This window comes from Canis lupus, chromosome 23, assembly GCF_048164855.1.
Source record: "Canis lupus baileyi chromosome 23, mCanLup2.hap1, whole genome shotgun sequence".
Classification (NCBI taxonomy): Eukaryota; Metazoa; Chordata; class Mammalia; order Carnivora; family Canidae; genus Canis; species Canis lupus.
Genome location: NC_132860.1, coordinates 45,886,997 through 45,901,892, shown reverse-complemented (window position 1 = coordinate 45,901,892; position 14,896 = coordinate 45,886,997). Strand labels below are relative to the sequence as shown.

General features: G+C 37.4%; 1 protein-coding gene across 2 annotated transcripts in view; it reads left to right on the top strand.

Annotated features, from left to right (window-relative positions):
• SESN3 (sestrin 3) overlaps window positions 1-14,896 on the top strand; it is a 71,611-nt gene that overhangs the window by 42,008 nt on the left and 14,707 nt on the right. For both annotated transcript variants that reach the window (XM_072795072.1, XM_072795074.1), the window contains exons 2-6: window positions 740-805; window positions 3,401-3,598; window positions 5,538-5,720; window positions 8,717-8,953; window positions 9,663-9,837. In XM_072795072.1, coding sequence (XP_072651173.1) covers window positions 740-805; window positions 3,401-3,598; window positions 5,538-5,720; window positions 8,717-8,953; window positions 9,663-9,837 — 859 coding nt within the window. The remainder of the gene's footprint in view (window positions 1-739; window positions 806-3,400; window positions 3,599-5,537; window positions 5,721-8,716; window positions 8,954-9,662; window positions 9,838-14,896) is intronic.

The window sequence follows — 14,896 nt, the reverse complement described above, 5'->3', positions numbered from 1 at the left end:
ATATTAGTTTCAAGCATACAATATAGTGATTCAGAACTTCGTACATCACATGATGTTCATCACAAGTGCACTCCTTATCCATCACCTATGTCACCCATCCCTCTGCCCACCTCCCCACTGGTAGTCATCAGTTTGTTCTCTCTAGTTAAGAGTCTGTTTCTTTATTTCTCTTTCTGTCTCTCCCATTTTTTTTCCTTTGCATGTTTGCTTTGTTTCTTAAATTCGACGTAGAAGTAAAATCGTAGGGTATCTGTCTTCTCTGAGTGACCTAATTTGCTTAGCATTTTACTATCTAGCTCCATCCATGTTATGGCAAATGGCAAGATTTTCATTATTTTTTGTGGCTAATATTCCATTGTATGTACATACCACATTATCTTGATCCACTTATCAATTGATGGACACTTGGGCTGCTTCTGTATCTTGGCTATTGTGAATAATGCTGCTATAAAAATAGGGGTGCATGTACCCCTTTGGATTAGTGTTCTTGTATTCTTTGGGTAAATACCCACTAGTGCAATTGCTGGATCATAAGATAGTTCTGTTTTTAACTTTTTGAGGAACTTGCCCCATTACCTCATTAGCCCTATGGATTTTTGTTATCTGAGACCTGTCCCTTATTTTGATTTTACATAATTCTGTTTATTTAGTTTGTCTTAGTACCTCAGCAATAAATTTGTACCAATTTAACTTTTCTTAGAAAGTCACCATTAACACAAAACCTTTCTTTTAAAAATAGGATAAAAGAATCCGAGTATCTCAACCTTTGACAAGAGGACCAAGTGCCTTTATTCCAGAGAAGGAAGTAAGTTTATCTGTGTTAAAATATATTACGTGTTACACAAAAAAGTGACTTAATTGTATCAAAGAATATCTCCATTTTTAATATGGAAGTAAACCTATGTTTTGCTCTTGTTCCTTATTTATATGTCAGAACATAGAGATATTTTCTTTTGAACTTCACTTAAAAGTTTGTGTGTTTAATAATCTGCCTTCTTATTTTAGAGTTAGTTGTATTATAAGGCTAGAAAAATGTAAATTTTACCATTTTTGATTTCAAACACAACTTTTCTGAACAAAGCTGCTAATAGTAATAAAGTTCTTTTAAATAAAGTTTAATATCAACTTGAAGGTTTTAGGTTTTTAAATGGCCACTGTTTCATGGTGATTTAATATATTAAGAAACTATATTTTGAAATGAAAAAGGGAGTTTCCCAACTAAACCTATTAAGCAAAACATGCCATGACATCGTTAGTAGTTGTTTGTTTGGTTGATTGGTTCTTAGTCTCTTGGGCAGAATGTCAATGCAATCTGTATAATCTGTACCTTTGGTGAGAGTGGGATGTCAAAACAGTAACTGCAAGAAAGAGAGGTCATAAAATACAATGCAAAAGAAATTCTAATCAGTAGAAGAGTTGTGCCCATTTTGTGGGTGTACATCTTTATGAAAGGTGACAGCAATGTGCGGGATTTCCTTGATTCCTCGATGCCTTTCAGGTATATGCTTTGGTTAAGAGAAGCTTAAGAACCACTAAATTGAGTTTTTCTCTGCTAGAAGGAGTTATTAACTTACTGAATACAATGGTATATACTGATTTCACTATTTACTGTGAAGACATTTATCTTAAAGCACCAGCATTATTCCTGTATTGTTCTGAAAGTAGTCAATAAATGTACAGAGCACCTGCCAGGCATTGTCTTAAAAGAAGGGATGAAGAGAATTCAAAGAATACATGCCAGGTTATGGGCAGAGTCAGTAGTTCATCTTTATTTCACTTTATGAGTGACCTTACCATCTGGATGGAAAGGTGGAAGGAAAAGTAACAGTAATGTTTTGGGAACTCAGTATCTCTAGCTGATCTAGGTGGCCACCAGTCATTAGAGACATGGTTGCATTTGTGCCCATTTCTCCCTACAGCATTGGGGCCACTGTTGGCCGAGAGATTACCTCAGATACATAAAGACTTCCTAAAACACAGTCATTTTCACAGTATATATTTGAAGGTAAGCTGGTTTGCAGGAGCCACCACTGTTTTCAGGACCTCTTGCATCCGTTAACAATCTCTGGCATCAGTTAAACAAAAGAAACTGCTGGGGAAAACAAAACAAAACCAACAAATATTCTACATTTAATTACATGTGGTTGATCTGTATCTTATTGTTTTTACCATCACTTGGTCCCTGTAGTTGACAAAATGGGGGGAAATGGGCAAGTGAAAGTGTACTTGGCTTTATAACCAGCTGAACTGAAATTGCTTTTTGACGCCATTGTAATTAACATTTCCTCACAGTTCACACTTTCCAAACATTCTATTTCCTTTGGGATTAGATTTTCCTCAGTCAATAGTGCCTTTGTGTAATTTGTACTTATTTTTCAGAAGAGACTGTGAAGCCAGCCTTAAAGAGTAAACAGAGTTTCTAATAGCAGTATGGATCTTTGGAAAGACCATTAGTCTGGACTTTAGAAAATCTGGATTCTGGACCAGGCTCTGCCATCAACTCGGAGCATGAGCTCGAATTTAATTTTGAATCTGAAATAAGGAATGTATTCTTAAGTCCAGAATTCTAATTCTAAACTATCAATAAATAATGAACCAATCCTAGAAATATTCATCTCATGTCCATTAATTCCCACAGAGCCGGGTCCTTTTACAAGGTGCTAATAAGCTCTTAACACCTTCAGAGCCAATTCTTGGTGTGATGCCCAAGCTGTCATTGTGTATAAGGCTATATATAAGAATCTATTTTTGAGGAAGCACTTTTGATTCCCTAAGATGGAGGATGTCCATTTTAATCACTAAACTTGTTTTTAGTAATTAATACAATAGACTAAAAATAGGAATGACAATATTCTAGTGCCCTTATTAATTTTTCAATTAACATTTTCCTACATATTATCATATTTTCTTTTTTTTTGTCCCTCAAAAGACTTCAGGGAGCTTTTCATTTTATGTTGAAATAAAATAAGCAAAAGATCAGGCTGAAAATATCTGTCTTAAAAGAAGGTGATTAAGTATCTTCACAGGCAGTTGAGATACAATCCTAACTATAGGAATCAAATGCCACTGCTTTTGCCGCTGCACAAATTGGTATAATAATAGGCCAGGCAAGTGGGCCCTGAAAATTTTGCCTTATGTGCCTGGCGCAGCAGATGGAAGCTGCTTTTCTCCAATTTCATAGTTGCATGTTTGATGATTTGACATTTGTTGTTTAATAAATTGTGGTCCCAGAGCCAAAAATGAGTGGTGCTTTCTTTTTTATTTCTGGTATGAGCAACTGCCTAATCTCAGTGTCTGTTCGTATCAAAAGAACATTCATTTGCCTCAAGAGTGGCATAATGTATGTAAACAAAAAAGCCATGATTTCTCAATGATCATTTTGTGTGTCTTCGCTTGTAAGGTTGTCCAAGCAAACACAGTGGATGAACGTACTAACTTTCTTGTGGAAGAATACTCTACATCCGGTCGTCTGGACAACATCACCCAGGTCATGAGTCTCCACACTCAGTACCTGGAGTCGTTCCTGCGGAGCCAGTTCTACATGCTGCGCATGGACGGCCCCCTTCCTCTACCACACAGGCACTACATTGCAATAATGGTGCGCCTGCTTCCCGCTTGCCCCACTTCGCTTGACGTCGCCCTTACTCCTCCTTTCTCCTACCAGTCTGTGTGTGTTGGTGTGTGTAGAACGAGGTAGAATTTTCTAGAAGTAAGAACTGATGAAGCCTGTAACCTTTTGGATATCATGGGTCTTGGATACATGGTCCAATGTATCCAAGAACATTGGTCGAATGTTCTAGGCATCTCAATGCACCGAATGTTTCCCCTTGAATTTTCAATTTACTCTTACAATTAATGATGTTTGTAATGTCCTAAGGAATATCCCTAGCATCCCACAAGTTTTATTTTTGCTCTTGATACTTTGTTTTGTATAGTTAACATAAAATGGTTTGGCAGTGACATCTGATTTACTCATTTTACACATGAAAAATATCACTAATCTGGCCAGATAAGAGGAAAGTATCCATCAGCACCAATGGAGAAAATTTCTCCAATGAGTTCTAACCCTCCAAAGTATATAGTACTTGGTGCAAACTAGTTAACTAGTTAATGTCTTGGTGGGGGTGGGGAGAGAATTATAAATTGGGATGAAAAAAATAAAATAAAATAAATTGGGATGAGAAGGTTAGAAAGGAGCAGTTTCAGGGGTGGATCATTTCCAGAGAAAAAGAAGGATCTGGCCCAAGTGCCCTGTTGTTGGGAAAGTTTAGGAGAAAAGCTGGACTGGTAGAGCTAGCCTGCAGTTAGCAGATTAGTTTTTCCCAGGTTTAATTTGATGATCTTGTTTATACTCTTTTTTTTTTTTTTTTTTTTTTAATTATTTATGATAGAGAGAGAGGCAGAGACACAGGCAGAGGGAGAAGCAGGCTCCATGCACCGGGAGCCCCATGTGGGATTCGATCTGGGGTCTCCAGGATCATGCCCTGGGCCAAAGGCAGGCGCCAAACCACTGCGCCACCCAGGGACCCCTCTTGTTTATACTCTTAACCAAAGTTTTAACAACAACAAGAAAAGGGCAGCACCCTATGTCCTATCAGCCGACAAACATGACCAAGACTGTATTCCAGCTTACAATTTTGACGATAGTAAGGCCGAAGGCAGACTTGCAATGATCGCAAACTAAGAAGATAAGCAAGATACAGAAAACAGAATCAGTAGATGGTATTATTTTCCTGAGAAGCAGTCCTAGGGAAAGGAGCGGTGAAAAGCCTGCTTTGAATGGATTTCCCGAAACCAGCGGTGTTAAGGCTGGTTTTGACTGCACAGGAAGAAAGGTGTCATGGAGCCTGTCCTAGTAGGGCGATGTTTCCAGTAAGACCAAAATCACTGTTATCTTAAAGGGGGTAAGAGGAGCACCCAAATTAGCATGAATTATGAATCAGTAGAATATAAATTAGTGAGATTTTATTGTGTTTTAAATAGAACATAGTTTATATCATTTACCATCATGAAATGGACATGTATGTTCTTGACACAACTTGAAAGTAGATTCTAGGTTAATCCATTCCCTCTTCTGGCTAAGGACGTAACTATCTACATGTGACAGCTGTTCGCTTAATACAACTATCAGCTACAAGTATTGATTCAAGAATCTGTGGCATAGGGACACCTGGGTGGCTCAGCAGTTGAGTGTTTGCCTTCGGCTCAGGGTGCAACCCTGGGATCTGGGATCAAGTCCTGCATCGGGTTCCCTGCATGGAGCCTGCTTCTCCCTCTGACTGGGTCTCTGCACCTCTCTCTCTGTGTCTCTCATGAATAAATAAAGTCTTAAAAAAAAAAAAAGAATCTGTGACATATTGTGATAGAAGTTTTAGCAGGAGAAGGAATCTGTAAGAAAAGAATTATTGGTTATTAAAACTATTAAACTCCAAATGAATTACTGTTGTTTAGAAATAGTAGAATAACAACCACGATTATTATTATTATTATTTTAATAATCATGATTATTGTATCAACTGACTCTTCTTGTGTTTTAGGCTGCGGCTAGACATCAGTGTTCCTACCTAATAAACATGCACGTGGATGAATTTTTGAAGACAGGAGGTATTGCTGAGTGGTTGAATGGTTTGGAATATGTACCGCAAAGACTGAAAAATCTTAATGAAATAAACAAGCTGCTAGCACACCGACCCTGGCTGATCACGAAAGAGCACATTCAGGTACTGAGTGCTGTTTTAAAATAAAAAAGAAATTTACTATTGATTCTAGCTAAGAGTTCATTTTTCTTTCTTTTTTCTTTTTTTCTTTTTTTTGCTTAAGACTTAATTTTAAATACTTGCATGTTAGAAACAAAAAATGAGATATCAACATGTAGAAGAGAGAAATATAGAAAGTCTGGGGTTGGGGATCCCTGGGTGGCACAGCGGTTTGGCGCCTGCCTTTGGCCCAGGGCGCGATCCTGGAGACCCGGGATCGAATCCCACATCGGGCTCCCGGTGCATGGAGCCTGCTTCTCCCTCTGCCCGTGTCTCTGCCCCTCTCTCTCTCTCACTGTGTGTGACTATCATAAATAAATTTTAGAAAAAAAAAAAAAGAAAGTCTGGGGTTTAATCTAGGTACAAATAGAATATTCCTCTTCAGGTAATCAATAATTAACTGCTTTCGTGAGAAATGTTGATTTCTGTTTTCAAGCAAGAGGTAGAACAAAGGAAAACTGGCACGATAGGCTACCTGGGTTCTTGCACTTGTGACCTTGAGTGAATTAACTTCTCCCAGCCTCGGGAGATCCACCCTCTATGAAATGAGGGGTCTTGATTAAATGAGTTCCAGGCTCTTTTGTAGTTCTAACATTTCATAATTTTAAGATTTGGAAATTACAATTTTGCAAAAAAAAATGACTTGCCAACTGGAGTGAACACTTAGGTGCCTCTGGAAGCTGGAGCTTAGATGAGAAACAGAGTTGCTGGTGACTAGAACACTTGCAGGTGGAAAGGAGCTTCTTTCCATTCTTTCCAAAAGAAAGAAAAATGAACTCTTCCAACTCAGGAGAAACAGAGTTGCTGGTGACTAGAGCACTTGCAGGTGGAAAGGGTGGGGCCGTTTGTAGGATATCCTTGGCATGGTGCTTGGGCTTGGTAACTACTCAATACATAACAGCTGTCATCTAAATTATTATCAGAGAAGCCTGAGGTATTTAAATTCCCTGCTTCTGATGAGTAGAAATGTCATTGGTTTTGTTGATCCTCTTCTTAGGCTACATTTTTGTTCGTTATTTGCTCAATTAAACCAAACTGAGCTTTTTTAAGTCTTTGTACTCTCAGAGATTGAGTACCTGGGAATCTGTGAAACGTAATGCTGCCCTGAGATTTACATTCTGATTTGACACTGTGTTACTTAGATGGAAGAATTAATCATTATTTTTATGTCGTATGTTAATTACTTCTGTGGTGGGTCTAAAAAGATAGACCCTGCCCTTGAACAGGCTTGGATTCTAGGGGAAGAAAGAAAGAGAGGTAATGACAATAAGCACAACACAATGGTTGATGGAGATATGGGTAAAAAGAATGGGATAAGGAAGTTGCATGAAAGAGGTAACATCTGAGATAGGTCTTGAAGAGTAAGTGGGAATTTTCAAGTAGAGGGAGGGTATCCCAGACAAATAATAGAGTGTGAAACATTATATGTTGGAAAAGTAGCTAACAGCTTCAGGTTACAGAATGTAGGGAAGGTTATATGAGGTGGGGGTAGGAGATAGGAAGAAGTGGGAGCATACAGAAATAATTCGATTTGGCCTTTTCGGAGGTCCTTTGTGACCTTAGTGAAAGTTGCTTCAGGAGCTTGCTTTAAAAAAGAAAACAAATTACAATGAATTTAAAAAAAAAAAAAACAGAAATGAAGGTAAGATGAGAAATTCGAGATGAGTATCGACTGTCTATTCTTTCAGGTTTAATAAAAAAAAGCCTGACAGAGGCATTGTAAATGCTACCAGTTGTTTTGGAAGGCTTTTTGGCAGTATTATCAAAAGTCTTAAAGTGTAGTTGCCCTAAAAATCCTATTAGGAATTATTCAAAGCTATAGCATGAAGATGCTATTCATAATAGCAAACAAAAAAAACTTTAGAGGCAATTTGAATATCTAACAGTAAAGGAAAGCATGCAGAAGTAGTAACATCCATTGCTATGGAATATACAGTCCATGCTTAATATAAGACAGTGTAGCCTCATGAAAAATGAACATGTCAAAATGTCAGGTTTGAAAAGCAGAGAAAAAATAGATGTGTTACTCTGATGATATAATTATGCTTATAAAATATGTATAAGTTATATGAAGGTGATAGAATATGATTAATTTTTCCTTTTCTTTTTCCTGAGCTTTTGGTGATATATTAAATTTCGTGTGCGTGTGTGTGTGTGTGTGTGTGTGTGTGTGTGTGGTTAATGGAGAGTAAAGCATAAGAGGTTTATCATGGGGGTTTGGCTGTGAAGTGAGTCAAATTAAAGTGTAGATTTGTGAGGAGCAGCAGGATGTGCACACATGCACATGTACACCAAGCAAGATAGAGAGGACTCTGATGGGAAACAATCTCTGATGGATTCGACAGATGGAATTGGCTCTTGGAGAAAGTGAGGATGCAGACATCACTGTTTTTAATGGCTTCCCTTGTGATTCCATCATTCAGCAGGAGGTTCAAGTAAAATAGCATATAAAAAAGTGCTTTGAAACTTTTGAAGTTCTTAGTATTCTACGGTTTCTATCATCTGCTACAGGCTCTTTCTCCATCAGGAAGCTATCTAAACGTTGACTTACTGAATTGGATTTTTATGTGACTTTTAAGGTAGTCTTTACCTAAAAACCTTAAAATGAGCAGCTTTGCTAGGTAATCTTTAAAGTCTCTTCTAGCTTCTGTGTTCTTTGATATTCTGAAATATCTTATTAAAATAACATATGTAAAAAGTGCTTTGAAAGCAGAAATTTCATTGTACATATAAGAGATTTAGAATCTACAACATAACTATGCTGAGAGGTTTGACAGTTGAATGTAATTATTGTTTGACCAAAGCCGTATCTTTATTATACAAAGCATTTTTAAAAGGGAGTTTTAAGTTTAATTGCTATAAATGGACATAAAAAGTTGGTGGATTTTCCATGCTTTCTAAAATTGCTGTGTAGCATTCTGTGATTTTCATTCTTACTCTGATTTGCTTTCTTGTTTCAGAAACTTGTCAAAACTGGAGAAAATAATTGGTCTCTGCCCGAACTGGTACATGCTGTGGTCCTACTGGCACATTATCATGCTTTGGCAAGCTTTGTTTTTGGTAGTGGCATCAATCCAGAGAGGGATCCAGAAATCTCCAATGGATTCAGGCTAATATCAGTCAACAATTTCTGTGTTTGTGATCTCGCTAATGATAACAATATAGAGAATGCATCCCTTACAGGCAGCAACTTTGGGGTTAGTTTTCTGAACTTTGTTTTTCTTTACTATTTTGCCTTTAAACTTCCCAACATGAAAAATATCTAGAAAGAATTTGTCTGACTAAACAAGATATCATATACTTGAAATATTTCTGCACAACTTTTACTACTATAAAAATTTAACCTGTATATGAAGTTCTGAGTTATCTTAAAGAGGCTTTTAAAGCAAATTGATATTATTACAAATTATAAGGCTGCCTCACTGTTTAAAATAAACTATAGGGGCAGCTCGGCTGCCTCAGCGGTTTAGCAACACCTTTGGCCCAGGGCGTGATCCTGGAGACCCAGGATCGAGTCCCACGTCAGGCCCCCTGCATGGAGCCTGCTTCTCCCTCTGCCTGTGTGTCTCTGCCTCTCTCTCTCTCTCTCTCTCTCTCTTTCTCAAGAGTAAATAAATAAAATCTTTAAAAAAATAAAATAAATTAAAATAAAATAAACTATAATTTAATATACACCAAATGCTAGAATTCTAGGTTAAATATATTTATAACTACAACAAAAAAACTCATACTTCTGAAAACATTTGAATATGTCATATGATTTTCTTTGGAGTTCACAGAAAACCCACCTGGGAACTAAATAACTATGACCACTGTACATAATAAGGTTGCATTGGAAAAGTAGGGACACTTACTAGAATAATTCTTAATATAACTGACACCCAACATTATCTTACCTGACCCTAGATTGTCGATTCTCTAAGTGAGCTAGAGGCTTTAATGGACAGAATGAAGAGGCTTCAGGGAGAGAGGGAAGATGAAGAGGCATCTCAGGAAGAAATGACCACTCGCTTTGAGAAGGAGAAGAAAGAAAGTCTTTTTGTGGTCTCTGGAGACACTTTTCATTCATTTCCTCATTCAGGTGAGCTCCCCTACTCCTCCTGCCACCACTGTCTTTACCTTTGAGTTATTACATCCCTGATTAACCACGATCCATATTTTCCATACAGATCCATAAAAGCAAGTCTACTACCATGTTCCTCCTATTTACTCCTCCTACAGCTCCCCCTAACGCTATTGATGCATCCTTGAATACACTCCAGGTCCATTGGTGAGGGACTTCCAGCTTTGTAGTCCACCCTCATCCTGGGTAAAATGTGATTCAAAGCCAGAACAGTTGCCTACAATGTTAGATAGGGATACCTAGTTCGTTCTACTTTTGTGATGTTTTGAAATGATGAGTAAAATCCTGTTTCAATAGATAAATTAAAAAAAAAACCATATCTCTGCCTTTTTTTGCATGTGGGGAGGATGTGGGAGGATTGTTCTCGCACTGCTACTTTTCCAGATTACTTCTAAAATTACATTGTACTTGCATTTGCATTTCTTTGGAGACATCTTCAGCATTTTATAAAACTGCATTATTTAGGTCATTTTCTTCTGTTGAATTTGGAGGAATTCATTCTGTATTAAAAGCTAGACATCTTTGCTCTTGTCTTAAAATGCACTTTTTCCCCCTGTAATACTCTAAGAGACTTTGAATTAGGCAACTTTGCAGTTATGACTAAAAAAAGATCTCGAACACCACAGAGTAAATTTTATTAAAATAGCATCGGGGCACCTGGGTGGCACTGTCAGTTGAACGGCTAATTCTTGGTTTCGGCTCAAGTCATGATCTCAGGGTCATGAGATCAAGCCCCTCATCGGGCTCTGCACTTAGCAGGGAGTCTGCATGAGATTCTCTCTTCCACTCCCTGTGTGCCTCACTCCTCTGTCTTTCTTTCTCTCAGATAAATCTTTAAAAAAATAGCATTGACTCAATAGAAGGCTGAAACCCTCCAAAATCATCAATCTACATAACATTTTAAAAATAGAGTTTCATTGGTTTAAAAAATGTTTAGTCTTAAGACCAGACAGTCTCATAAATTCCAAGGGTAACTGATTAGGCCATAACTTGTTTGTTAATTTTAAACATAGCATTGACCAGTAGTTCTCAGAAGTTTCACCAGGAAGAACAAAAACCCCTTTTATCATCTTCCCTGTGGTCTTTTTTATGAAAGATTTTATCCACTTCATTGACTATATTAAGTTCTAGTTTCTCAGAGCTTCTAAGCAGCAGGAAATCCCAAATAAAGAAACTTGATGTTTTACTTATTGGCTTAGTATCCATCCTACAAACATTTTATTGAGTACCTTCTATAGTCTCAGCACTGTACATAGCAGAGTGTGAGCAGTATATGAACCTAGAAGAGGACCCTGAATCAAGTCTGGGTAGAGGAAGAGTGTGCAGAGGAGGGACCATAGAGGAAGACTTCCTCCAGCCATTGGACTCTATGTCTTAGAGACTGGAGTGCAAGGGAGTCGGTCAGTGGCTGCGGGACAGGAGAGTTGATGGTAAACAACCAACAGAGCCATGGCACCATGATAAGGAAACATGATGCTGGACAGAGACACAAGGAGGCATAAACCATGAGGCATGTAATGCCACCACATAAGCTGATTAGGTAAACAGAGAGGCCTTACTGTGATAACCTTCCTAAGCTTAAGGAGCATGCATCCTGCCATATTTTGGACATTTCAAGCTAAGAGGTCTGTAAAACCTCCAGCCTGGAGATGTCTAGTACACTGCTCCTTAAACTTTCATTGCATGTCAGTCACTGGGGAATCTTATCAAAATGCAGATTCCGATTTACTCAGTCTGGTCTAGGACCTGAGAGACCACATTACTGTCATTCCCCCAAGTGATGGCAGTGCTGCCAGGATACAAACCACAGTAGCCAGGGCCCAGCAGATGATCTAAAGGGTCAGGAGAGGCTTTTAAACTCAAGAGGAAAATTTGGAAATGATTGGCATATGATTGGGAGTTAAAATCAGAAGAGACGTTTATAAAAACCATCCAGAGGGAACGCATGGGACAAAGGGAAATCATAAGCCTAGGGTGAACCTTCAAGGTAAACCAAGATTGTAAAATGTAAACATTTTTATTAAGGTTGGTAATATCTATTTGCTTTCAGACATTAATTTTTAAGAGCTTCTCTAACATCACTAGAGCTGGAAGGGTATAAATATTTTTATTTCTCTTAGTCATTTTTTAATACTTAAAAACACGTGTGTGTGTGTGTGTGTGTGTGTGTGTGTGTGTGTGTATTTTTTTCCTTTAATAAAGCTCTTCTGAGAGCTGCTTTTGTTTTGTTTTTTTATTAAGTAGACTCCACACCCAGCATGGAGCCCAATGTGGGGCTTGAACTCACAACCTTGAGATCAAGACCTGAGCTGAGATCAAGAGTCAGACACTTAACTGACTCAACCACCCAGGTGCCCCTTGAAAATATATGTTGGACCCCAGTCTGTACTTTCTTGGGCTCTTAAGCAGGGACTCCTGCCTTCTACAGTAGTGGATTTTGACTAGCAAGTCTTAGGTCCTAGCCAAAAATTTATGTTCTAATTTTGACAGAAGAGGCTGTATCATTTGTAAATCAGTCAAGGAAATAAATCGTTTCGTTGTTTACTCTTAACCATTCCCAGTATTTGCCAGTCCCACAAAAGTAACAGAAAAATGACTCCATACAGTAGCTAATTGGGTCCTTTTTATAACCTTACCATGTTTTGAAATGGAAATAGAAATGTATTTTTTTCCCATAATGAATTTCTTGGTTTGACCTGTGTGATAAAGCATTCCAGATTCCATGTAGAGATTCTAAAAATAGCTTTTCAAGCCTTTTGAAGAAAATAAATGTTTAAAATGTTCTACAGAGGTAGTATTCTATAGCTTGGTAACAGAGTTAACCAGGTTTTATTCTTTTTTTGTTTTTGTTTTTGAAGTTAGAAAGCTATTTCTTCACTGTAATAGAGTTGTTTTTTGGTTTTTTTTTTCTGTATTATGTTAGGGGCAGCAGAATGCAGCCAATGTGCAAAATACTATTTCCTTGTAGTCTAGACTTTGAAATATTTCTTTAGATATAATTAAAATTGGAATTTTAGATTTGTTGATCAGAGTGCTAATTTTAGCTTCTTAAAATAAATTTGAAAAAAAGTATTTGTAGGGGCACCTGGGTGGCTCAGTCGGTTGGGTGTCTGCCTTCAGCTCTGGTCACAATCCTGGTGTCCTGGGATCGAGCCCCACGTCAGGCTCAGCAGGGAGCCTGCTTCTCCTTCTCCCTCTGCCCCTACCCCTGCTTGTGCTCTCTGGCCCTCTCTCTCTGTCAAATGGATAAATAAAATTTTAAAAAATATTTGTACTTTGAGAGACTTTTGTACATTTCTTTAAGTGAACAAAATTGCCTAGAAGACAGGTCTTGATTGACTCCTAATTTTAAAATGAATAAATGGTTATTATTCATGGGATAAATTGTCTCATTTGGTTAGTTACTCATTATTATTTATTTTTAAATGTTTAAAAGTCATATGACAACTTGAAAATGTTTATGGACAAATCAAAAACTAACATCAAAATCAAATGAACTAGCTGGGTAATCGTCAACCCCAGAGTCTGTGTTTGCTCAGTATAACCAAACTGGTTGTGCAGTGTGGGCAGTGAGAACACATCAGGGGAGAAACTTTTGCAGACTTCAGTTATCACTCACTGTTCTTGGTTTGATTTTACTTCACAGCCCACAAAACTCCTAGTTTTCCTAGCAGCCTCAGTGAGCACTAACTACATTTTCAATTTTTTTCCTTCATTTCTGTCGATGAGTATGTGATGGATTGAATTAAGGAAAGCATAACCTCGTTCATAAATATGAAGAGACAAAGCATTGAAAATGCCATTTTCAAAGTGTTTCCATTTACTCAAAAGGACTTCTGCAGCCTGAGGAGACACGTGGTAGTTGTGGGTTAGCTAGAGATAGGCCCAAGATTTCCCTTTAGAAAACAGTCACTTAAAAGCTTCAGATCAAATTAAGTAGTTCAGTGTTTACATGTTTTCCACACCATCCTAACCTGATCCACATTGTATTTCTTACTGACAACTCAGGACTGACAGGGTATTAGTAATTTAGTTCTTAAGAAGATATTTCTTTTTGCATTACTGAAACAAAAAATAGATATTAAGTACAAAACATAGTAACTGGTATATAGTAAGTACCCAGCAAATGTCAGTCTCTTCTCATTATGGATAGTAAAGAAGTTAGGTAAGAATTTTAATATTTCCAAAGTTTAGGTATCCTGGATGCTTGACCTTTCCTGCCATTATCAAGCACTCTATTATAGTCCATGGCAGTGATCTAAAGCAAGGCTAACCCCTTGTGAAGAGAATAATTATTGCTAGGATTTTCATGAAATAGCAAAGATTAAAGAGAATGAAGGCAAATTAATTTACTGTGCCTTTTGGATGAATTACTATAATTGCATTGTTTTTTTAAGCCTCTCAACACTGTCCATTTAAGAATTAGTTTTTTATGCCATCATGTTGCTTAACTGGGTCACCTGGGTGGCTCAGTGGGTTAAGCATCTGCTTTCGGCTCAGGTCATGATCTCAGAGTCATGGGATGGAGCCCTGCTCAGAAAGCAATCTGCTTCTATCTCTCCCTCTGCCCCACCCCCGCTCCTGCTCGCACTCTCTCTTTCAAATAAATAAAATCTTTTAAAAATTTGTTTTAGAAACTATTTAATATTTCTTTATTAGTTATTTATTAAGTCGCATTTATTTGATATTGATTAAAATACTTAAGAAAATACTGTTCTTTGCATGGAAGGAGCTTTTTTTTTTATTTTGAAAACGTATGTTCATTTTCTAGGTAGCAAGTAGTAAATAAAGGTTGTTCATTCCCTTTCAGTAGTTGAAATCAGAGAAAAGTAATTATAAAGTCAGACTATCCTAAAAAAAAAAGTGAGTTCGAATAATCTTTAAACAATTTAACATACATTGGGCACTTAACATTGTTCAGTGGTAAATTTTTAATATTATCAAGTATACAGAATTCAGCTGTCTTAAAAGATTGTTGTAGTCTTCCTGTCTTCCTGAATGTCACTTTTATAATAGT